We start from the raw sequence: 26121 nt of genomic DNA on the forward strand, positions 1-26121 counted from the left end.
CACAGCAGACCAAAACAATGTTGCAGGCCGCTCGTGAGGCACTGACACTTTTAACCATATTAACACATACAAATGGAAAATGGTACACTTTAAATCCATAAGAAAATGGTACAAAATCAGACCCATCAGTAATAATACTATAATAATAATAATAGCACCTTTCAAAACAGCGTTACAAAGTGCTTCACGGATAATCAAAAACACAACACACAACAGGAGACAGAGCAAAAAACATTACGCAGCTAATGCAGTGGAACACAATGGGTTAAAACATTTGGGGAATAAAGGCAGCTTTATAAAAGTGAGTTTTCAAGAGGGATTTCAATTGGGGCACAGACTCTGCGAGCCTGATCTCCAGAGGGAGGGCATTCCAGAGAGTCGGAGCTCTGAATAATCACCTATCACCTTTTCTTTCTTCATGAAGATGGGATGTGTAGGAGAGCTTTGTCTGAGGACCTCAAATTGCGCTTTGTTAAATATGGCTAGAGTAAGTCGCAGATATAGGATGGCCAGACAAGGCCTTAAAAGTGATTAATACAATTTTCAAATCAATTCTGAAAGAGATTGGAAGCTAATGCAAGGATGCCAGAATTGGTGAAATATTATCATACTTTTTTGCGCCGGTCAGGACCCGGGCTGCGGCGTTCTGAACTAGTTGTAACTGTTGAATCGACTTATTGGAGAGACAGGGATACAGGGAGTAAAGAAGCATGGGGCCATTGTAATGACAGGAATGCAATAAGTGCTCTAAAATTAGACCTAGACCTTCTCTGGCACCCATCCTTCAGAGGGCCTAACAATCAATGTCTTAGTCATTGTTTATCTCAAATAAAATTATGTTCATGATGCTATTAGCAAGCCAATACCAGCGGAGGGCTTTTTATCAACTGGGCTGAAGTTTCGATTGAAGACAAAGCATTTTAGAGGCTTTATTTTAAATATATGTGTTAGACAGACTCATAATAGTAAGTAACAGGATCAGTAAACAAGACAGACTCATAAAAGTAAGTAACAGGATCAGTAAACAAGAACAATCTATAGCTGGGGAACATATTTGTTGTGTTACGTTTCTCCTGCTGGGGGTGAACATCCGACGAAAATAGCAGATCTGCAAGCTTCACAACGTGCTGTGAGCTTGTAAATCGGCTAATACATTTAGTGGATAGGGAAAAAGGTGGGGTCTTAGTATAGACCCATGGGGGACTCCAGTCAACAAAGTATACTGGGTTTACTGTAAGTGGTTTTAATGCACTGATAGCTCTTTTCCTATTAAATTGAGTTTGTTGCATGGCACTTTTATTATTTTTTAATTGCTTCGTGTTAACTGTCAAGAAGCATGGAAATTGTATACGTATATGCAAATCATGTAAAGCCAGCCTTACATTAGTATGGGTTAAGATCCAGAGTTCTAGGACCATTTTAGCGAGTTCTGAAAAGTATCAAATACAAGTAAATACATTTATATTTAAAATAAACACCAGTTCCAAGATGAGACTAAATACTGTCAATTTGGCTCCGGGGAGCAAAAATAAGAGTGACAGAATGAGCTTGTGGGAAGGGCAGCTGTTCCTGGTGCCATCTGCAGATTGGCAATGGTGAACGACTTAAATTAGGTTTGGCATCAACAGCTGACTCTAAGAATGGAGACACGAGAAGGAAACCATCCAGAAAATTTAATCATTTCCTAATATGGAGCCAAGAACCATTTTACACAAACAATTTTACATTTATATGTGTACACATAAAGACTTGGTGATAAATTCTGATGAGTGAATAGTACATTACAGAACTGAATACCAAATCAATTACACTGAATTCAGATGCTATTTTAGGCCAGGATAAATACTTGTGGTTTCTGTCTCTGATGCCAGTTCGGCTGTGCATTCTTTTACTTAACTTACTTCAAACCAAAGATCACTGTGTTACATAGGAAGCACTTTTGGATCAGTAGGTCACATGACATGCTATAAGTGTCATTACTGTCACCACGGTTCCAGTCTGGGCTCTGGATGGGTGGGGTTTGTTGAGGTGAGAGGGGGGGGGGTAAGAGTAGAGTGGTATTTTTGTAGACCAGATGCTACAGGCCTGACAGTGATAAAGGGCTCCTAAGAGGGGGGTTCCACGCCACACAAACAAAGCACCAGGCAGACTCCAAAGCAGGGCTCCCATTTGGGACACAATTAATTGGACACAGGCAGAGAAGAAGGGAACAGAAGAGAGAAGAAGGAAAATGGGGCATGTGTGCTTAAGATCCTAACCCTATAACTGAAAGGAAATTGATAGTCCAGAGAGTCCAGACAGGAACAAAAAAGGAAAACCTCAAGCAAACAAAATGGATCTAGAATTCAAAACCACATCAAATGGCTTCTTCCCAGAGATCAACTTGGATAAATTACATAAGATGGCAGTAGATCTCGTACTGCCAGTGAAACTCGTGCTCAGACTGCTGAACTGGGTTCTGGTGTTCGTGACAAACTTGTTGTCCAGAATCTTAAGCAGTAGCCTAGTGAAGCAGCATTTCCACCTGATGCTATCTGGTCTCATACTGTTTGGACCTCTGCTGAGTTTATGGGCGTCCAAGTACAGTATATTTGCCAATAAGCACAACTTCTTGTACAGGTAAGAACTTTTTTTGGGGGGGGCAAATGTTTGTTTCTGTACATCTGCTCTCAGATAAAAAATAAATCCTGTGTCCATATCTGTAATCAGTTCACTTTTACATATATTGAGAAATACTGGCCAATTTTGTTTACTGACCCACACGCTTGAAACAGAACTATAGGACCCTTTTATGGGCTCTTTAAGGTTATGAAACCTACACAGTATGGGGGAGTGAGTGCAGTGGAGTATTAACCAGGATAGTCATGTCACTCGAGTACAAGTCCATCTCAAATTAAAAGATGTGGTCTCTGGTCTCGAATTAGTGGTTTGGTGGAAAGGGATCTGACTTGAAATATGAGTTAAACACGTGTCACTGGTATTAAAGGGGGTATGAGTTGTAATGCAAAAATGCTCTCAGCATAGCAGAAGTTGGTGGCTGCAAAAGTGCTGACATAATAAAGGTAATGCAAATTAGTTGGTTGAAATATGTCTCATTAAATGACATATCTAGCCCACAAAACTAGACAGAAAGATAGCTTGCGAAAGACAGCTTGACTCACTCAGGAAAGTGATATAGTTAATGTTGCCCTAATGCCCTTCCCTGGTTAAAACATCAATGTTAAGAACATAAATCAGGGAGCGGGTGTGCAGTAAGTCAGTCCTTTTCGCTCTCATGTGTGCTGTTGTGTGCCTACACCACTGTCATTAAGTCAAATGCCTGTGCATTCATTGTACATTGAAAACAATGTATTTATGTTAGTGCATATGGGAATAGGTTGATACAGTACATGGTCAAACCTGAATCAGTTTGTAGATTCTTGGGGAATGGGTCGCTGAAGGCTGACTTCATTGGCCTTCTCTTCTATCTCATATAGCCTATTTGAATGATGAAATACATTCTGGAAAATAACACATAGCTGCCTAATCACTGCAGCGATGCAATCATGCATCTCTCCGGAACAGACTGTCTTACCTTTGAGTGATCTGTAGTTACTTGAGCACAGCACTCATACCTCAATCAGTAACTGAGTCTCTGTCCCGTAGTATGTATGCAGTACTGCTGCATGGGAGTAGGGTGTTTTGCCCTCCATAATGGGGTCACAAAAAGGCACGTACAGTAGGGGTCTATTTACACTCAGCTGTTAAAGGCTGCTAGGGGGTGCGGTACCTGGGGGGAGGGGGGGCGGCCGCACCCCTACTTCCCGCGGTACTGGCTGCTACTGTATATGTTACACCATGGCTACTGATTGACTGCACCATATAAGTTATAATTGTAATATAATAAATACTAAATTACTAATTACTTCACTGAGTAATAATTTGCATTGTAAGTTTTATTTCAAACTGTGAGACTAGTATTTGTAGCTTCTATATCAATGAACTGCAATTTGACAATCTCTTTCTAAAACCGTCTCCCAGGAAGTTCCTCCCGTCGGCTTGGGGTTGGACCTGCATCTTGGCTGGCTCCTTCGTCCTTCTCGCCTCCTTCTCTGCACGCCGCTCCCTCTCTCTCTCCCTTCGCCACGTCTCTCGGATAGCGTCTGCGGGAGCTCTGTGGTGGGGCTGCCGACGGCTCCTGAGTCTCATGGAGAATGCATCAGGGACGTGCTATGAGCCCATGGCTGCTGCCCAGGCGCGGGGTCCTACCCCAGGGTCGCCCCTACTGCTTCTGCACGAGGACCAGACCAAGGCCTCCTGTCTCAGAGCAGGCATGGTGTGGCGTGGCTACGAGGTGTCAGAAGACAGCCTCGTCCTCTGCCTGTGTTGCCTCATGCTCGTCGAGGAGCTGTCGGTTTTTGGGCCTCTGCTGGCTCGGGAGAAGGCCACTCAGAGGTCGGCAGGAGGAGGTCCCCTGAGAGGGCTGTTCCTTCTCTGTGCGTTCACGCTGTCTCTGTGGATGTTCCTGCTGCTGTGTCGGCTCGCCCACTTCCCGCAGTTCCCCTCCCAGCAGCTCGGGGGAGCTCTGGGTTATCTGGGGTGGAGAGGACTCTATCAGGGATGGTACCGCCTCAAACCCAGCTGGGGCTGTCCCGGTTTGCCCGGGGAAGGACTTCTCATTAACGCAGATGATGACAAACAGCCAGAAGAGTAATAATACAAACTGCAATACAATACGTTTCTCACAATATGGTAAATGGTGCATTTATATGGCGCCTTTACAATGTGCATTACATTCACCCATTCACACACACACCGACGGTAGAGGAAACCATGCAAGGCACCAACCTGCTCATCTGGAGCAATAAGGGGTTCAGTGTCTTGCTCAAGGACACTTCGACACCAACTCTGGGGGAGCCCAGGATCGAACCGGCCGCTCTACCACCTGAGCCACTGCCGCCCCCCCAATGTTGTGGGATATATAGGGCATTTTGACTTTCAAGATTGCAGTTCATAAAATAAAAAGACAGGCCTTGCATTAGCACAAATACTGTGATAACAGTCAGTATAGTACAGCTGGAATGCATAACTTTAATGCCCTACCTGGGACTTGAACCCGGTCTCCCACATGATACCAAATGTCTTCCGCTTTTCCATGACGTAATCCCTGCTTATGTTATATATGGTTAAGTTATATGGTTAAAATGGTTGTGTTTTTTAGACATTAGGAGATGGTTAAGTTCAGGTTGACATTAGATGATTAAGATACAAGGTTAGAATGATTATGTTAGGCCCGGACCGCTGGCGTAGCGGTCCAGGCACCTAGGCTCTGACAGCGTGTCACGGGTTCGAATCCCGTTCTCAATGACCTTTGCTGCATATCTCTCCCTCCCTCTTTCCTGTCCATCTTCACTTTAAAAAAAATCTATCAATAAAGGCAGTAAAGCTTCAGAACTTTAGGAGATGGTAGGAGTTTGGTACGGTTAAAATGGTTGTATTGAGGTGTTTAAGTTTAGGTAAGGTTAAAATGGTTGCGTTTAGGCACTAGGTTAGAGATGGTCAAGTTGAGTTATAAGGTAACATTTAGTTGTTAGGTTAGACATTAGGTTAGAGATGGTTACATTTAGGTATACGGATAAAAATGGTTGTGTTTAGGCGTTAGGTTAGAGATGGTTACGTATAATGTTATATAGTTGAATTAAGGCGTTCGGTTAGAGATGGTTAAATTTAGGTATACGGTTAAAATAGTTGTTTTTAGGCATTAGGTTATAGATGGTTAAGTTTATGAATATGGTTAAAATGGTTGTGTTGCATCCATCTTATTACTGATGTGAGTAACTATAGTAACTCCTGATGAACTCTAAAGAGGACATCCTTGGCTTTCCAATGACACAAAGTGTGGGGGAGGTGTAATCATGTTGACAAATTCCTGTTCTGAAACCTACACTGAGTAAACTCTCCTCCCCAGCCACATCCACTCAACCCTTATGTTCCCTAGACTGGCTACGCTCCTTCCAGTTCCACACTGACCTCCACAACCACATCAATTCAACCAAGCTGTGAACCTCTCTAGGCATTGTACAGATACATGGATCTGGGGATCCCAAGGATTTCACACAAAAATTGTCCTGCCGTCCACTACAGTTGACATGCTGTAAAAAATATATACACATTTATTTTTATGAATTCTTCAAATATGTAAGAAATTCTAAATTGGAATATTATTAGTATCCTCAATTCTCGGGAGGATATGGGTAAAATGGTGGTTTGGTGTGGTTAATGCCTGGGTAAGAATCTGGGAGGGCAGTTAGCCAATGAGATTGCATGCAAACTCCTGGATTCGACCTTGTAGAATAGTGTTGTGGTTAGTGACTGGGTGGCTCAGTCAGTGCATTAACCATAAGAAGGGACAGAGATGTAGTACCATTCAGACGTTGTGTGTTTGGTAAAACAGTCTTCTCTGTTAGAGCCTCCCATCACTGGAATAGTCTCCCTACCATAAGTAAGAGAGACCACCAACTATTTGACCTTCAAATTTAACTTTAAGAGATGGCTTAAAGCAAACCAAATTTGTAATCATGGGTAATTATTTACACCAGTGACTATTTGTCACTGGTGTCATTTCACATCTTACTGTAATTGTTCTGTCTCCTGTATGTTTACTTGTCTTGTAATGTATTGATATGTCTTTTTCTATGGATAGTTATGTCACCACTTTTTAACAGCCTGCTCAGGAACTACAGATGAAAATTTACATGGATGTGAAAACTGACACGTTGATTCATGTAAACTGTCCCTGGTAAATAAATAAACAAATACGCTTGTGAGTCGCAAGGACCTGAGTTAGAATTCAACTCCTGTCATGTCTCTCCTCTGTCCTGGGTTTCCTGTCTCTCAACTCTCCAGTATGAATTCCAAAATAGAATAATCTTTAAAAAGAAACTGTGTACTGTTCAGGAGCCACAACATTATTATTATTATGAATAGTGCTGTAACATCAGAAGTGTAAAGTTTGACTGGCATCCACTGAGTCTGTTTATAGTTGTAAGATGGGTGAAGGTTCCTGAATGACTGAAGAAGTCGTGATAGTCTATCCCAAATATATCCAGTCATCCATCCAATATAGCCAGTCATTTGACCCTGGTGTTGAGTGCAGGCTCAGGCTGGGTAGAGGGTCTTTTTTTTTCTTTAGCGGTAGGTGAACTCTCTGAACTTTGAGGGTCTTGGATAATACAATAACTATCCAAGATATAAACAATATGGCTATATTACAGCAAGCATCACAGTTGACTATAGATATTTAAAGTGTTAGTCATATATCTGCAGTATATTTCCAAATCCTTTCATTATCATTGTGATGCCAGTAGCCCCACAACAAAGATTAATATTTGTTAGTTTTGCGTAAATAGCATTCTAGATTAAAAAAGTTTTATATGATTTATTTTTGTACAACAATAATAATAAAACGCATTTGTGGGCTGACTCTTCCACAATTAGTCAACAAACTTCTATGAGTATTAGCCTCAGGCAGGCCTTTGAAATCCCATGGACAAAAAATAAACTAAACATTAAAAAAAAACACTTGCAAACAGTATTAATTTTTCACAGTGCTTTATTTTGTAATTGGATCATAAATGTTAAGAGTCAAACGGTAGGCGGAAATGAAAAGGTTTGTCTTGTCATTTGATAAGGGTGTATTGCATCTGTATGAAAGTACTGTATGTCAGTTGGAGGTGTGTGTCTCAGTAGATAAGAGCCTTGCAGTCCCCTCTTGGCTTGTTTATCTTGTCATAGTTCTTGTTAATGATGTCATGCAGCACAGCCTTCAGGACAGCAAAAAAAAACAAAAAGAAAACATTATATTATATTACACAGAAGCATAGACTGAGAGGAAGGCAGACAGAAATAGAGAAAGAGATTAAAATAAAAGAACTAGTGAGATACAGCCGGAAAGATGAGGGCACTGCAACAGACATCGAGATGGAGAGAGCGAGAGAGTGATACAGCCAGAGAGAAGGGCACTGAAACAGAGGGAGAAAGAGAGAGGAGGGGTGCCCGTCCTTTCATCACAGCCTACACGGCTCTGTATTGTACATGTGCAGCATCAAAACACAGGAAAACAAACAGGGAGCAGATGGAGACATAATTGTGATTAATGGACAGAAGATGTAGCACCAATCAATCAGCATGTTGGCACAGCAATTAATCCAATTATCTTTCGAAAATCTATTAAAATTGAGTGGCTTCCACTCCGCCATCCAGTTCACGAAATGCATATATGCAAAGTGGATCACATGATTCCAAACATGTACAGGTTCCCTGTTGTACGTCTTGAATAGTCACATAATCAATGTAGTGTAGCATCCGTGCAAGCTTTGACAGTGAAAAACTTAAACCCTATACAGTATACTCCATTGGCCGGTGTACCCAGTGGGGTCTATCCTTGGCCCGCTCCTTTTTTCCACTCTACAACAAATCTCTTCGCTGACAATAGCCGATCTACAAGCTCACAGCGTGGTGTGGCGCATTGTGAGCTTGAATATATGCTATTTTCGCAGAATGTTCACCTATTATGACATGCCCAGAAGAATAGGCACACTACTATCTTTATGCAAGTAGTACTAAGTAGTAGTACACATAAAAGATCAACTTTGCAATGGAACGTGACATATAAAGGTGAACATGTATGTCTTACGTATGTGTTGCGGATCTCCAGGACTACAAGACGAAGCTCAGAGTACTGGTACTGATCCAGTTCATGCACCAACTGTCTGTAGTCTCCCTACAACGCAAGCATGGCAAACAGTCATTCAATCAAATAATCATATTTTTACATAGCTCTGTAACTAGTCATGTTGTTCAATACAGAATAGATCAAATAAAGTGCATGCATAATCAAATGACGGAAATGGATTACATCAAATGAAAAGGTAAATAAAAAAATTGTAATGGATCTATTTGATATAAAAAGAGATTATTGAAAAAAGATCGATAGTACATCAAACAGCAAAAAAGAAAGAAAAGTTGTGTACTGTATATAAATACATACAGTAGTGACTTGATTCAGTACATTCATGCAAGCAAATATAAGAAAAGACACAAAAAAACAAGTAAATATTCTCTAGCACTTTGAGATGGGACACACCAGAGTGTGTGAAAACAAATACACATGCACATCGGATAGATGGTGAATGCATACTCAGATGTGTAGTGTACATGCATAGTATACAGTACACACGACACATGCACAAAGACACACACTTGTACAGACATGCTCTCTTGAAGCTATAATTAGCACCATGCGATACTCTTATCAACTCTCTCTCACACACACACACACACACACACACACACACACACACACACACACACACACACACATTCTCTATGGGACACTGACCACATGGGGTGCTTTGGCGGCCTTGGCTACAGCGTCTCCTCTCTCATTGTAGTATCTGACCAACAACAAAAAACAACCATTATTAAAACAAAAAATGAACCATCATTGAAATACCCAATGAAAACTAAACTCCACTCGATGTGACCTCTTACTTTGAGATTTGAGTCTGGAATCCCTCGATCTTGGTGCGTGTGTTGGTCAGAAGCTCAAACACTTTTTCCTGTTGGACACACATAGAGATACTTTAAATAGCCAAAGACACAAAGTACTAGAAAAACAAGCTTCTGATTCACTTCCACTGAGATTCACTTCCACTGAACAGGAGATGTGAGATCAAAGTGGAACCTTTTGTACATGTTCTGCAAGTATCGTCCCACATGTTAAATAACACAGTAGGAGTCTGTCTCTTTTTTTCCTGCACAAAATGCCATTATTTCTCATGAAAGGATGTCAATTCCGCACTCATTACTGACCGGAGGGAGGAGGTTGCCAGGTGGCTTAATCATTTTTCCACCGCAGGAAAGAGATTTAAAATAATAATAATAGGTTTATCTTGAGTGGCAGTCTCCGCACACCTTCAAATCAAGGGTGCGAGCACGACTCCAACTCGTTTCAACAATACTAAACTTTCTTAGCGGGTGAACGGTCTGGAAAAGTAACTTTATAATAAATCTCAGTAAGAGAGGCGTCAAGCCTTTATCAGCGTTGCGTCAACAACGCTGATGAAGGCTTGACGCCGAAACTCGTACGTTGCCGTCTGCTCTGCAGCATACCATGCCTACTTAAATATATGTGAATAAAAGTGCCTTAAAAGGACTGTTCCGTGAGTGCTGGTATTCTCTTACTGAGATTTATTATAAAGTCTCCGCACACACCATGTCATTTTTCATGAGACCATTAAAGGTATAGTAGGCAACATTAAGCCTATATTTGAAAAATACCTCTATATATATATTTTGCATTTTTTCCCCTCTATCAGCCACTATATAATGATGCTGGGGTGTTTTCCTGCATTGAAAAACACTCCTCTTTCTGAAATCCGTATTTTCCCTACTATTTAGGTTACACATCCGGGTATCCGGTGCGTAAATTCACGCACGCATGTGCGCATCCGTGCGCGTCCGTGTCCGTGTGAACATTTTACTTTCGGTTTTAAAATGCTCTCAAACTTCGTTTTTTAGGCACATAATTTACTTTTCAAAAAGCGTTTGGATAGAATTTAGTTGTTTAACTTCATATATGTGGTCAATTTGTCATGAAAGAGCCTATTTAAAAATAAAAATTCAGAGAACCGTCAGGGGCGGGCAGTTCCGCGAATTATATCCGAATAAAGTAACCTATATTCGGCATGGCCCGTTTAGAAGTCTGCTTACTCTATGGAAGTCCTCCGTGCGTCACCCCCTGGTGGTCGGGGAAACGAACTGCTGGATTTTTTCCCTTTGTTTATCTCTGAATCGCCTACAATCCCTTTAACTCATTCACTGCCACAATTATTGCTGGCCGCGTTTGCCCACTGCCAGAGATTTTTCATTTAAAAAAAAAAGTACTCAGGAGCCGAGATACAGAATTTTTAAGTTTTAAGTTAACAAGGAAGTGGATGGGAGTGTAGATCTTTAAACAATCATATCTCCTTGGTCTTTGGGTCAAATTTGAAAAAAAAACTAAAAAAAAAAAAAAAAAAAAAAATTAATTTTTTTTCAAAAAAAAAAAATTACGTTTTTTACGTCAGTGGCAGGATTGGTAAACGGGACAAATTACGTTTTTTACGTCAGTGGCAGTGAATGAGTTAACAATCAAAATATGAGAGCTTGAACTTGAAAACAAACATGGAGGAAAGACGCAGCCTTGTAGTATAATAACCCCAAGCTTTACAATACGTAATATAATAATAACAATTTATGATACCAAGCTTTATACGAGCACCATCACACCACTCTTTACACATTATAGCAAAATAAACTCCTCTGGGAAACTTTGTGGGAGCCAATGAAAGTTGAGAAGGCCTGGTGTGAAATATGAGCTTAATATGAGTGGGATTCTAACTAGGGGTTTGTGGAGGTGCTGATGAATCCATTCCAACCATTAGGTTTTAGTAACAAATCACTCCCTGGCCAGATAATAGGCCACACCTAGTTTTCAGAAGGCCTATCGTATCCATCAAATTGTGGTGGCCATAATTTCCGCTTGTTCATTTTTGTTGAGAGATATATTTAGATTCTTGGGGTTCCTAGAAAGTCAAATGGAAATGGGTATAATTGGGCATTAACTTTGAAAGGTGATCTAAGAGTCTATGCCGCATATATAACAAGAAGAGCCTGCGCTTGATTATTTTTACTCTATAGGCAAGACAAGGCAAGTTTATATGTATAGCACAATTCAACAAGGCATTTCAAAAGGTAGTTTTTTTGTAGAAAACCGTAATAGCATCAAAGTGGGCCTCAGGCCCAGGCGTCACACAGTACTTACTCAAGATAATATCTTGAGATGGTTATCATTTATCTTTCTTATTTTAACCTTTAATAATAGGTTAAAAATGTTCATTGCTTTCACCAAATTAGCATCACCAATCAATCACTCACCTGTACAGCCACTCCAAAATTATCACCGTCTTCAATTTTAGGAATGTGGAGCTGCACCCACATAGAGACCTACAGATAACAGATAAAAGGGCATCCTGTTTGTTTTTGAGACAGTGTGCAGAGAGAAGGAATGGCATGGCTGGGGGAATCAGACCTTGGTTATGTGGTTGGTTGTAGATGTACAGGTACTGTATATATACTGTACATGTTGTTCATCTTAACAGGTCTGTGTGAATTAACTGTATATAAATAAAAGGCTCTATCTACGGTACATACAGGACTAATTACAGTTTATGAGATTATGAGAATATAATCAAACATTGAGTGATCTTTAAAGTGTTGGAGATGTTTGGAATCCTACTGTATTTAAATGTTAATAGTTGCTTTATTTAAAGATAATACAGCATCTAAAGTAGTACAGTATTGCCCCACCATGTACTGCATGTACTGTGTAAATGTGTCATCCACGTATAAGCCAAATAAAGTCCTTGTGCATGTCATACACTTGGCAAATAAAGGTTAATCTGATTACAATTTACCTGCAATTGGAATTCACTTCCTTAAGTGAATGGGGTTCTAGAGACAAACAAACAAGACTCACCGTGTTGAGTTTCTCCTTCAGGGTTTGGATCTGTGGATTGACCTCCTTCAGAAGACTCTCCACACGCTCATTGCAGCAGATAGGACCACATGGAGGGCCTGGAGGATCAATCAAACCCACGGACATTCGTAATATAGATTAATTGAGCCGAGCGGGAATAACCTGGAGCAGTGGTTCCTAAACTTTTCATCTTGAGACCCAAAAGAGAAATTTGGTGTCTACCCAAACTTACAAAAATACGTAACTTTCACTTAAGGTAGGGTAAGTGATATTTTTTGGTTAAAACAAAAAGTATTTTGTTAAAAGGTTAAAATACTATATTCTGATAGTAATCAATCATTGCTATAGAGTGTTTGTTCAGTAACAGGAGTCTCCCCGTCTCTCCAGCTCTTTAATAAACAGAAAATACAATTTTCGGTAGGTGTCAAAATCTCAGCCAATCAGGAGAAAGTACCCATTTTTAAGCTTCATTTTTATGGTGTTCCAGTTCCAATTTTGTCTGCTCATTTCTTAGTGTCATCACTTCCAATTTCACTTGTTTAATCTATATCCTGATTGAGTTCTCTATCCTGATTGGATAAAATCTGAAATGAAACTGAAACGAAAATGCATTTTCTGTTTTATAAAGAGCTGGAGACAAGGAGACTCCTTTTACTGAACAAACACTCTATACAATGAGTACTATCAGAATATAGAGCTATTTAACACTTATTTTAACCAAAGAAAATCACTTACCCTACCTTTAAGCCCTATTTCAAGAATAGTGAAAACAGCTGACCTACAAGCTCACAACATGTCACCATGCGATGCGTTGTGAGCTTGTAGATCAGCTGTTTTCACTATAATTCTTTTTCATTCTGAAATAGTTTTGAATTTATTAAATTGTTTCCCTAAAAAATAATATTTTTGTACATTTTTTAAATAGTAATTATAAAATATGAAGTGTAGAATATTTACTCAGGACCCATACAAATGGGGTTGCGACCAAAGAATGGGTCCCGACCCATTGTTTGGGAACCCCTGCCCTAGAGGGCAGGGGTTGTGTCATTCATGCTTTCATGACACAACCTATGTGTGCTTTGTGAAAGGTGGTCTTTTTTAGTGTATATGATATAAACAAAAATAGAATAAAGAAAACATAAGAGACATTGAAAGGTGGTCTTTTTTAGTGTATATGATATAAATTAAAATAGAATCCTCCTATAATTTGACAAACCTCTGAGAGCAAAAATGTGTGCCCGGTTCTCCTCAGTGGCTGGAGCAATTGATCTGAATTTGCACACAGCCATTGACCATTACCATCTGAACTCAACTGCGAAGCCCTTTTTTAAATTTCATTAAATCTCAGCTTATTATTAGCGTTTATGTGTCAAACAATGGGAGAGCAGGGTTGCCAGGTTTCGCGCGAGAAACAAGCAGCAAGGTCTATGAAAACAAGCCCAAACGAAGCAACTACTTTCGCGTGCGCACTTCACCGGGTATGGTCTAGTAAAGAAAACATAAGAGACATTGAAAGGTGGTTCACTAGCTCCTTGGTTACTAGTTCAGCACCCAGACCCATAGAACAAGGCCAAAATGCTTAACTGGGGACAAAACATTGTTTAGTACATATTACTCATAATATAATCATAAACTGTGCCAAGATGATGCATTGTACTGTACAACAATTTTGTGTAAGCTGATTTATGAAACTTATATTTGAATCAGGTCAAGAAATGACCTTTTTCTAGTTGTAGTTATCAGAAACTGAAAGTATAGCATTCAATTCTTTTTATTAATTTTATTTTATTTTGTGTTCAAAAGATCAAGGATGAGCCATGCGGCTCAACTATGCACAACTTTAGGTACCCTGAGTTAGACTTTTTCCAATTCATTTCAATATTAAATTCAATAGAGCCGGTTATCGAACGGAACGGATCAAGCTGACTGGCATATTCACTGTATAAAAGTGGATTTTCCTCTCCTGTTGTTAGGAGCTTTTCCTTCCTTCCATGTTTCATAACATAAACTGAGCATCAGGCATCTGTTTTAAAATTGTCTGTATCTCGCCACGAGAGATTTGTGAAATGTGCATTTGTGTGACATTGTGAGTTATACCCTTGGGGTCTATATCGAAAAAACCAAGGCCTGTACTGTTTTCTGTCCAGAGATGAAGACTACCGTTTGCAGGAAACTGCGATCACATGGGACATATCAACAGGGGTCCCCTTGTTTGATGAAGGAACAGCCATGCAGTGTTTCATAACCACCACATAGGATATGAATAAATACATTAAAAAACATCTCTCAGACAACTTTGTATTTTCATATCTGTTCAGTTACCTGCATCCTCGTCTTCTTTATCGCCGTCCTTGTCTTTCTTGCCCTCTTTGGCCTCCCTCTGTTACAAAGAGACATGTGGCATTGGGTCAGAACTTTTAACCACTTTAAACTCTATACTTTGTTGACCGATGTCCCCGCAGGGGTCCCCTCCTTTTTCCCCTCAACACCAAATCTCATCGCTGCAAATAGCCCATCGTTAAATGTTTGTCTATTTAACATGCCCAGGATAAAGACATTAGGAATCAGTATGTTCCCCGGGTTCTATGTTACCTGGGTTCTATGTTACCTGGGTTCTATGTTCCCCACTTACCTTGGGTTAGGGTTAAAGGGTTAGGTTTAGGGTTGTAAGCAGGGCACATAGAACCCTGCCTTGTTGACGTCAACATTTGAACTGCTCTAGTTATCTTTACTAGACCATACCCGGTGAGGTGCGCAGGCATAAGTAGTTGCAAACGTGGGGTTATTGCACGTCCTGTTGCGCGTCCCGTCCCGTAGGCCCCCCCCCCTCCTCTCGCGTGTCCCGTTGCGGCCCCCCCACCGGAGCCGTCCCCCGTCGCCCACACACACACACACACACACACACACACACACACACACGCACACACACCCTCATGCGGCCAGAGCTGTCCCCCGTCGCGAACACACATACGCGGCCGTCGCACGAACACAAATAATGTACATTTTGACACGTGCCTCCCCAACGTGCGTGTCCGTGCATACACTGCCGCGGAGGCGAGTGTTCTGTGTGTGCAACAGTGTAACGCTGTGGGGCTGTAGATGCGACGCATGCGCAGTTTGATTGGCCAGCGTAAGCATGGCGACATTCTTTGACATAAAAATGCGAATAAACAGCAGAGATTTAGTGATATTGAAAAACGGGCTTCGCAGTCACATGCACATGGTAATGGTCAATGGCTGTGCGCAATTTGAGATCAATAGCTCCAGGCACTGAGGAGAACCGGGCAGAAACATTTTTGGGCTCAGAGGTTTGGGCTCACAGGTTTGGGCTCCACAAACAGGTGACGTGCATCACCGTTCCAATGACCAAAACTCCACTTCGGGATTACTCACACCCGGCATGGCAGACCCGTGAACAGGGTGCACTGGTGTACACTCTGTAATAGAATGAAAATGTAAAAAGATAGACCAAATCGCAGGAGATGAAGTTAGCAGTTTATTTGTATAAAAGGAAGGTAAGAATTAAATAGTGAAAGACAGTGGCAACATCGTCAGGTCCACAGATTGTCATGGCAGGGCCCGCGGAATGGGAGAAAAGGAGAAGGCAGGAGTCAAGCACACAATGTGCCATATATGTTAAATATGTGTTATGTACTGTAATACAGCATATAATATTATGATATAATAATGTATTATTATATGTAATAATATATAATAATATAATATATAACATCATTAATACAATATTTATCATAGTATAAGATATAATATACATAATAATACATATTATTGTAATGTCTAATATTATGATATCTAACAGTTTATTGAAATAATAATTGTAATATGTAATTTATTTATATATAATAACATATATAAATAGCCATAGCCTATAATAGCCATATTCATATGTATATTATTTATATAGATCCACCGTCTTTCTCTCGTGTAATACTATATAACATGTATATATGGAATATTATGTAAATATCCATATAATATCCATATTCAGATGTATATTATTTATGTAGATCCACCGTCTCTCTCCCTGGCGTTTTTTCATAAACGTGGTTGCTTGTTTCGCGCGCACAATCTGGCAACACAGAAAGCAGTCGGTCGCGTCGCGAACCCCCCCCCACGCGCACGCACACGCACACACACACACACACACACACACACACACACACACACACACACCGCTCGCGAGCCAAAATCTGTGTCTGTCTGTCTCTCTCTCTCTCTCTGTTTCTCTTTCGCTTCCCGTGTCTCTGCCAGTGTTGCCATGTCCTGTTATTGTAAGCGAATTGTAAGCGACTTTCAGCGAGCAGGAACGGAGGAAAATGCCTGTCTTAGAGGCTTTGTTTAGACGCTGGTGTGGGTAAAAATGTTTTGTTTGGCACGAAAATGACGGACATATCAGCGTGAGTGTGGTGGGAATACGGACTTTGCCGCGGTGACTGCGACGACGTAATGTGTAAGTACTCTTCGACATTTTTGGCTAACGCTAAACGGCGCTAAACGGTCTCCCCTTCCCCACACGTTAATGTGTGGGGAATTTACACACACACACACACACACACACACACACACACACAGACACACACAGACACACACACACGTAACTTTGGGGAAGCACGTTCTGTGAGTGCAACATTGTAATGCTGTGGGGCTGTAGATGCGACGCATGCGCAGTTTGATCTCCCAAGACACACAGTTTAGCGCGAGAGTTAGTGCGCGCACACACACACAGTTTAGCGCGAGTCGTGTAGTGCGCGCACACACATCGTGTCGCCACACACACACACAGTTTAGCACACACACAGTTTAGCGCGAGAGTTAGTGCGCGCACACGCACACACACACACACACACACACACACAGTTTAGCGCGAGTGGTGTAGTGCGCGCACACGCACACACAGAGCCGGCTGGATTGGACGCGACGCATGCGCAGTTTGATCTCCCAAGACACCACCCAAGACAGACAGACCGACAGAGTTTACTCAAATTATATGTAAAGATGTAGCAGGGTAGTCCTGCCAGAAGCCCAAGATGCAGAATTCTCTTGGCCAGGGGTGGGGGGGGGTTCACCTTTGGCTGAGTGGTAGATGTTTGGTGAACAGGATTCAAATCCAGGTGGTTACATTTATATATGCCCTTTAAAGTGATGTATTTTGCATTGTATGACTACCTGGCCATGATATAAGTCCAAATATTGTCCATCATAGTTATCTATTACTTCCGTGCTTCGTGATTAAGTAGAGATTCCATTCACTCTCACTGTATGGCGATACAGGTCTCAAAATCCCACATAAATGAATTCAAACAAAGCACATTCCACTAAAATGAACAAATTAATAAGTCACCAATGTGGATATATTTCAAGCTGCGATGACGCTGCCCTGTAAGTTAACCATTAGCCAGGGGGGAAAAGTACCAGGAATAGTTTAAAATAAAAGAAGAAGACAAAATCTCCTTTGTTTTGCATTCATTTCATCTGTTTTGCCACGCGAAGAAAGTGGAAGGAATCACTACTTCCAATTCTTAGCTCACAGACAACAGAAGCAACAGATAAAGATGATCAACAAACCTTTTACTCATAAAATGAGTTGTTCAAATCACGTGTTCAAATCACGCAATCCGATTGGTTGATACAGTAGGTGCGGTATAATAACCATATACCGTGCCCATCAAGTCTAGGTCTACTTTGTACAGTTCTATATAACTCTGCAGCTCAGGGAAAAACTGTTAGGTCATGGTCACACATCTGTGTCAGAAGCCTCAGCGTCCTGTTCACTTCCATTCTTTTGGAGCAAGGGGGTGGAGTGTCCGGTTGCGGTATTCTGACGCTTTCAACGTGTCTGAAAGGATGGAGATCTTTGACTGTGCGTCAAACAATAAGAAAAGAAGCGACATGGTTGATCCCACTTGGTAGGCATTTCCCTTGTAATTTTCTTTCAGTGACCCAGCCACTTTCAGTGAGCCAGCCAGGTAGAGTAAGTGATATGTTTTGGTTAAAACAAAATGTTTTTTGTTAAAAGGTTAAAGCACTATATTCTGATAGTAATCATAGCTAATAGAGTGTTTGTTCAGTAACAGGGTCTCCCCATCCCTCCAGCTCTTTAATAAACAGAAAATAAATGTTCAGGTAGGTGAAACATTTTCAGCCAATCAGGAGAGAGTACCCATTTATCAGCTTAATTTTTTATAGTGTTCCAGTTCTAATTTTGTCTGCTCATTTCTGTGTGTCATCACTTCCAATTTCACTTATTTAATCTGTATCCTGACTGAGTTCTCTATCCTGATTGGATACAATTGGTATCCCAACCTGAAAATGCATTTTCTGTGTAATAAAGAGAAGGAGAGACATTGGAGACTCCTGTTACTGAACAAACACTCTATAGCAATGATTACTATCAGAATATAGAGCTATTTAACACTTATTTTAACCAAAGACAATCACTTACCCTACCTTTAAGTCAAATAACTACACACCAGACACCCGGCACTGCCCACAACCCAGAGACAACATGCGAAATTCTGTCTGACGCCTCGGCATGCACTGGCTACAATGATTCTGATGCAGATGTGTGTGACCATACACTTAAGCTATAAATTATAGGTCAAGGTGAAATCCACAACAAAAATCGCACTTGGGACTTTGATCTCTGTGAATGCTTAACTATGGAGGTTTGGATAGAGCGATGTCTCAGAGAAAAAGTCCACCTGAAAAGGATGGACGGGAAGAGCTGTAGAATGATGAGAACGATGAACTTTGGGGAATGAAGCACCGTTATGGGCCGTCAAATGTTTTGATGACTGGTGTCAGGAAAAAGGTGTGGCTCTATATCTTATAACAGAATCAAAGGTATGGTTTAATAACATTTTGTGAGATTTCTATGCCAGTATAAGAAACAGCAAATGATGACAGGCAGACCTGTGCAAAGAATGATGAACTTAAAGGACGACTTTGCCCATTTTCAACCTATCTTCATATAATTGGTCCTCACTAATGCTGATGATAATATGGTACAATGTCTGTGTCTCAAGAGGAGGGCTGTGGACAGTTCAGAAACCCGCCTACCGGTGACATCATCGGTAGGCAGGGTTTCTTTCTTTTTCAAACATTTTAATGTTATTTTGTATTCTATTTCAGCATGCTAACTTTCCAGGAATAGAAAGCCTGCAGTTTCTATGTAGATTCCCCATCGATGATGTCACTGGTAGGCAGGTTTCTGAACTGTCCACAGCCCTCTGAGTAGACAAAAATGCTACAACGTATATTATCATGAGCATTAGTGAGGACCTATTATTATATGAAGATAGATTGAAAATGGGTGACGTTGTCCTTTAAGGAAAACATCTAAATGTAAATGTTGCATAGCAATAGCAACATTATTGTCGTCGTTATGAAATTGTTATTAGAGATCGCTTTAATTGGGATGCGTCTATGATTTTCATGTTGCCATAATTAGTAACCATTTTATAAAAGCAAAAAACTCACTCCTGGCCATATTGTCATTATTATATCACACCTAAAGGGGTTAAACAACGCCCCTTAGCTGGGATATAATGTAATGACAACCATGGCCTGTTGAGAATCATTGCTTAATTGTGTCATCATGGCCATGTAGTTATTATAACATTAATTTAAAAAAATATCTTAATATATGGAACTGGAAAATAGATAGTCTATTCTTGCTTGAAAATATGTAAAAGCCGTTGTCAGCATCCGGTCAGCTCTTTATTAAAGGGATATTTCACTTTCAAAAAACAAATTGGGTCATTTTATCGTCTACTCAGGCCTTTGTGAGCCCCCTGACAGTAAATTGCTTGATTCAGTATTTAGATATTTGATATTCATTTTATCAGACATGCCCCCTACCTATGCAAACCCATAGTAACTTCAAACTCCATTTTAACCATGTTATCGAAAACACCCGTCCTTGTTTCTGATGACTCATACTGCCCTCCTAATATGTGAGGGGGCCGTTTTTTATTTATTACTTTTTTCATTTATTTTATAATTTTTTTTTAAATTGTATTTTTTTTCTCATTTTCCAATTAAAAGCAAAGCAAAAGCAAAAGCAAAATTAAATAAGTAATTGAAAAAACAATCGTCACGTTTTAGAAGGACAATATCAGTCACCAGAACCAAGGACGGGTGTTTCTGATCTAACATGATACATCTGTGTCACTTTTAGATTTCTTTGGCTATTCAAAAATCGCAGATATACAAGCTCCTAGCGCGGCACCGAGTGCCGCGCTACGAGCTTGTAGATCTGCTATTTTTGAAAGATCGTGAAATTATGTGCAAATCTTTGAAAATATATATTTTTTTTAAAGCAAACATTTGTAACTCAAATCTTTGCTTCTGGGGATTCTGCAAACGTCTTCTAAATCCTAACAGTTTTCTGAAAAAACTTATGTTGCTGCAATAATATCAGTGGTTCTCAAACTTTTTCATGTCAAGGACCCCCAAAATGATGTCTTTGGCTGCGGACCCCCATCTCAAAATATTTTGTTCCAGGGACCCCCATAAGCAAAGATTTTAGTAAAAAAAATGCTTGCTTTAAAAAATGTATACATTCAAAGATTTGCACAAATTTTCAAGATTAAAAAAAAATAGCTGATCTACAAGCTCATAGCGCGGCACTCGTTGCCGCGCTATTAGCTTGTTTATCTGCTATTTTTGAATATCCAAAGTATAAAATAATGGTTAAAGTGGTTAAAAATCTAAAACGACACAGATTCTTTACTGGTCTAAATCAGTTAAACTAATTGAATACAAGAGCTGCTGAATATGAGGCTTACCTCCTCCTTCTTCTTGCGCTTGGCTTCTTCTTTAGCTGGGTCTGGTAATGGGATGTCCAGTGGAGCCTTAATGGACGCCAGGTCTTCAATGGTGAAAGACGTCTGTGGACAGGAAAATATTATCACATTACTGGCTGGCTGATAACCATATAACAGGTGGATCGTGAGCAGTGGTGGAAAGTAACTAAGTACTGTACTTACGTACAATTTTGAGGTATGGAGTATTCCCAATTTTCAGTACTTTTACTTCTACTCCATTACATCTCATGGGGCAAATATTATACTTTTACTCCACTACAATTATTGGAAAACTTAAGTTACTTTGTAGATTTTGATTATTATTACAAAACATACAATGTATATAGGGCCATTTCAGCCTATACATTTCAGCCCTTTAAAAATAGCAGATCTACAAGCTCAACAATGCATTGCATCGTGACGCATTGTGAATCAAAATATACATTTTATACATTTGAAAACCTATGAAATGGGACATTCTGCATAATGAGTACTTTCTACTTTAAGTTGAAGTACATTTTGATACCAATACTTTTGTACTTTTCCTCAAATCCAGACTTTGAGTATTTTTACATTGCAGTATTGATACTTTTATCCTACTTTTTCCATCACTGATAGTGAGTGTAATGAAACTGCAATAACCTTCAACAGCATCTCAACCTCTTCAATCTTCTGAGGGAAAAAAGTTGAAAGCAGAGCTTGTGCCTGTAATGGAAACAAAGAAATACCATAAGTAAATAAATAAAAATTGATAGATGAATCAAGAAGGGATTAACTTGTCACTTGCTCATACAGGCACAAGCAGTGTTGGTGGAACATGGATGGACAACAGACAAAATTACTAATAAATACAGATCCCCCCCAAATGAATAACCAAATTACCTCTTTGGTAAGGCGCTGGTTGAAGTCATCGAACTGTAAAAATGAAGATGATAAAAATATCATTATGTGGCATAAATGATCATCATAATTGTAGCCTATAGGCCTATACTTATATTCTAATTTTCTAGCCTTTGGATCAAGACTATCATAGATGTATTTTCTTAGCCTGATTGTCATACATCACTCAGAGAGTGGGCGGGGTCTATAGTCTGGAACCAGGCTAGTATTTTCTCGATTTTGACATTTGCATAGATACGAAAGTAAAAGTCAGACTCGATGAAATACTATCTATGATAGTCTTGATCCAATGCTACTCATTTTGATCCAAGGCTACTCATTTTTCATACTCAGTCACCACAAATGCATGAAATTCAATCAGGCGTCCTCACACAATAAACTTAAGGATTGGATGACAGTGTCTGTCTGCCTGCCTGACCAAAGCTTCGCAGGTCATTTTCTACCTGATTGCATGATAACGAGGTCAAGTTCAGAGTGACGCCTGGTAGCCTAACCTCTTGTGTCTCTACTCATTATAAACACTCATTATATCAGGGCAGAGCTACCGTTTCAAAGGACTGGTGATATAACAGTGACTCACATGTTTCATAAGTTACATTTGCATGTAAACAAACAAGTCACACACAGTCACACACGAATGAATCGACAGATCCGCTCACCTGCTTCTTCGATTCTGGACGGATTTCTAAGGAAGCCATCTCGTGTTTGGATTGTGGATTAGTGGATCACAAAATGTAATAAAGTATTCAATCAATCAATCAATGAATCGATGTATCTTTAGGAACAGCGCGAGAAAAATACGCCTTTTCTCTTAAATGTTATCTTAAGCACGACACCGAAAAGTAATAGCAGTTATTCAGCACAAATGAAAATGAAAGCAAAGTAGGCTCGACTGATTCCAAGAAGTTCCGTACTTTCCACGTTTGAGTGATATCTGGTGCATTGTGGGATTTGTAGTTGGTCTTCTCGTGAACTACCTAGCCCTGATACATGACTGCAGTCATGGATGAACTTCAACATAGTGTTTGCACTTTCTCCCTTTTTGGTTCGTACATCTACATAAACGTTTAAATTTCAAATATACAGTGCTTACCTCATGGCCATGGATGTTACAATTATGTACGAAGCCTCAAAATTACCCGTATCTTCTGTATTGTTCAATTAAAAGCATTTTAATCCGATTGGTGGCCATTTTATTCGTATTTCAACTACTTGACCCTATCGATTGGGAGGTGTATTGCACTCTGATACATTATAAACTCTATGAGAAAATGAACTACCGTACTCGTGAACGCATTGTCATGAAATACAAACAATCACTGTATAAAAACTGTTCAGGGTACTCATTCCGCTATGCATGATGATAACTTGATTATTATTATTATTTCACATAGAAACAGTAATTTCTAAACTAGGCCGTGCAAAGAACCATCTTCCCTGGTAGTTTTTATTGTAGTATTTTCTCTACACGTAAAAGAAACCTGCTGCAGTTCTTCTAACTATGTACTGTAGGTGGGGTGCTTCTCCTTGTTGTGTTTTACACTCATGTTCTTTTGGCATTATGTTCATAAGGGTCAAAGTTGTATACCTGTATAACTGGCATATCTTGGGCTTCTAGCAACCTCTTCAGTACAATGGCACTATTTATTTTAACTAATCCGTATGAACAATGGTCGTGTGATCTGCAGTTGAATAAAGTAAAAAAAAACGCCTTTAAAAAAACATAGGAGCACTGAATAATATGGCCTTTTATTAATAATAATAATAGCAGTAGTAGTAGTAGTAGTAGTAGTAGTAGTAGTAGTAGTAGTAGTAGTAATTATAAGAAGAAGAAGAAGAAGAAGAAGGAAGAATTTGTAAAGTACACTTCACACATTGAATACTGTATGAACACTGTAAAGAGCACTTTCATTGTGAAAGTGCTTTACAGTGTTCAGAATGTACTCTATAAAAATATCTATAGTATATTTTGTTATGGATTTAACACAAAACCAAGAAAAATAAGAACTTGCAGCAACTTATTAAGTGCCTTAAGTTCAACATCAATTTATTTATATTCCCACCGTATCTGGGCTTTTGATTAGTAAGTAAGTAAGTACATTTTATTTATAAAGCACATTTCAAAACAAGGTTACAAAGATTAGATCCCTTACTGTACAAGTCAAAGTATCTACCATTTCAACAACTTTATTGTTACCATAATACTGTATCCGCCTTTTGTCACACAGGGCAATAGTTGGACTCACTGGCTAAGGTATAAGACAAATATAAGTGTAGCCTACAACGCCCTTGAAACCACCCTTTGTAATCTAAATCCAAAATCAATCACACTTTACATCAATCATAATGCACAGTTATTATGGAAAATAATATAATCCAGCCAGGGTGAAGTGTTGACAATTTATTGAAGAATATTCGAGCAGAGAAACAGCATAACAGATCATAGGCCTAGACCTACAGGCCTCCTGAGGTGTTGTCTTCAATACAGAGATGCTATTCTAAATGGTCATATAAGGATATTTGCAGGGCATAGCGGTGGCAGCCATTGTGTGGTGCCACAGATAGGAAACCCATTATTTCTTTCCATAGACATTTCTGAATATTTGATAAATACCCTTCTTTTGCGTTTTTCAAATTTGTTTTTGACACAGAATCAAATGTTTTATGGTCATGAATCATAATTCACCAGGAGCCTGGATGACTTGGTTCCAGGCTTAAAATAATTTATATAAATATTTTCGTAAATCTCTATGGGAAAAACATGAGTTTTCTATCTGTGGCAGCACAAAATGGCCGCTATTGCTATGCCCTATACTAAGTGACAGTGGGCTACAATATATAGTAATGCTGACTGGTTAAGTTAAGAACGTCCATGTATGTTGTATTGCTGAACCAGAAAGAGAATAGTGTGTAAATAGACCTTGGAACAGTTGTTGAATGGCAGCAACGGGAGCTGTGAAAAGACACCTGCTGAAGCTAACAAATACAAGTAGATAGATCAGAAATGCTTTTGAACAGATTGGCATTCTAACATTTCTATCAGTATTACAGTACAACTTTAACAGTGAAATTGTTATTTATTCCAAAGTCATATAATGTTTTATCATATTGTATCAACATGGACTATAATGCATTGCAATTCATTTTGGTTCATGTTATGACCACAATGGAAATAAGCTTTAGATATTTTTTCTGTTTTATCCTTTTTACAGATATGTACAAATATGTTCATGTATAAAGTTTTGTCAGTAAAAACCTCAATCAATCAATCAATCAATCATGTAAATGCAACAATATATTCAGCCTAATCTGTCATATTGACAGATTTGATCCATTCCATCAATCTGACATTTTTGGGCTACCACTTCTTATCTCTGTTGTAATGAGTTATACATGGGGAACATTTTTTTAATGTACTGTGATAGTAGAGCTGCAGGTGCAAAATGTACAGTTTGTGTTTGTATGTAATGCATGCATTTATGATAATATCTTGGAAATGTTTTACCAATTATCTGCTTTGATTGAGTGAGTAATCACTCTTTTAAATATTTCCTCTGTTATTCATTTCTGGGTATTTGTTGTGAAATATTCTGGGCACAGATCATGCAAAAGGAGCAGATGAGATGGGGAAAGAAAATAGAGAGTGACACTGACTGACAGACAGACAGACAGACAGACAGACAGACAGACAGAACAGAACAGAACAGAACAGAACAGAACAGAACAGAACAGAACAGAACAGAACAGAACAGAACAGAACAGAACAGAACAAGGATTGCTAATAAGGTGATGTGTATTGTTGCAGTTAAAGCATTCACAGAACTCATAGGGAAA

General features: G+C 39.5%; 2 protein-coding genes and 1 long non-coding RNA gene across 7 annotated transcripts; 1 reads left to right on the forward strand and 2 right to left on the reverse strand.

Annotated features, from left to right (window-relative positions):
• Window positions 1–2136: 2136 nt before the first annotated feature.
• fitm1 (fat storage inducing transmembrane protein 1) lies at window positions 2137–6147 on the forward strand. Of its 3 annotated transcripts, none has more exons than XR_013932355.1 (3): window positions 2137–2619; window positions 4021–5641; window positions 5745–6147. XR_013932355.1 is itself a non-coding variant. In XM_080417637.1 (2 exons), exons 1-2 carry the CDS (start codon window positions 2333–2335, stop codon window positions 4691–4693), a joined length of 960 nt encoding a protein of 319 aa, XP_080273763.1. In that variant the 5' UTR covers window positions 2137–2332; the 3' UTR covers window positions 4694–6147. The 3 variants fall into 3 exon arrangements, 1 of the variants encoding a protein (XP_080273763.1); XR_013932356.1 differs by having other exon boundaries at window positions 4021–5606; window positions 5711–6147; XM_080417637.1 differs by having other exon boundaries at window positions 4021–6147.
• Window positions 6148–6224: 77 nt separating this feature from the next.
• LOC308077083 lies at window positions 6225–6863 on the reverse strand. Its single transcript, XR_013932357.1, has 2 exons — window positions 6404–6863; window positions 6225–6351 (listed from the first exon to the last, which is right to left on the reverse strand). It is a non-coding gene; the product is annotated as an uncharacterized lncRNA (long non-coding RNA).
• A 710-nt stretch (window positions 6864–7573) lies between these two features.
• psme1 (proteasome activator subunit 1) lies at window positions 7574–23209 on the reverse strand. Of its 3 annotated transcripts, none has more exons than XM_080417337.1 (11): window positions 22947–23209; window positions 22270–22302; window positions 22030–22092; window positions 21370–21471; window positions 14882–14939; window positions 12560–12657; window positions 11959–12027; window positions 9532–9599; window positions 9380–9434; window positions 8675–8761; window positions 7574–7802 (listed from the first exon to the last, which is right to left on the reverse strand). In XM_080417337.1, exons 1-11 carry the CDS (start codon window positions 22983–22985, stop codon window positions 7722–7724), a joined length of 753 nt encoding a protein of 250 aa, XP_080273463.1. In that variant the 5' UTR covers window positions 22986–23209; the 3' UTR covers window positions 7574–7721. The 3 variants fall into 3 exon arrangements, with proteins under 3 accessions (XP_080273463.1, XP_080273462.1, XP_080273461.1); XM_080417336.1 differs by lacking the exon at window positions 7574–7802 and adding an exon at window positions 7841–8577 and having other exon boundaries at window positions 8615–8761; window positions 21370–21468; XM_080417335.1 differs by lacking the exon at window positions 7574–7802 and adding an exon at window positions 7843–8577 and having other exon boundaries at window positions 8615–8761.
• Window positions 23210–26121: the final 2912 nt, after the last annotated feature.

This window comes from Gymnoscopelus braueri (genome assembly GCF_963280865.1).
Source record: "Gymnoscopelus braueri genome assembly, chromosome: 21".
Taxonomy (NCBI): Eukaryota; Metazoa; Chordata; class Actinopteri; order Myctophiformes; family Myctophidae; genus Gymnoscopelus; species Gymnoscopelus braueri.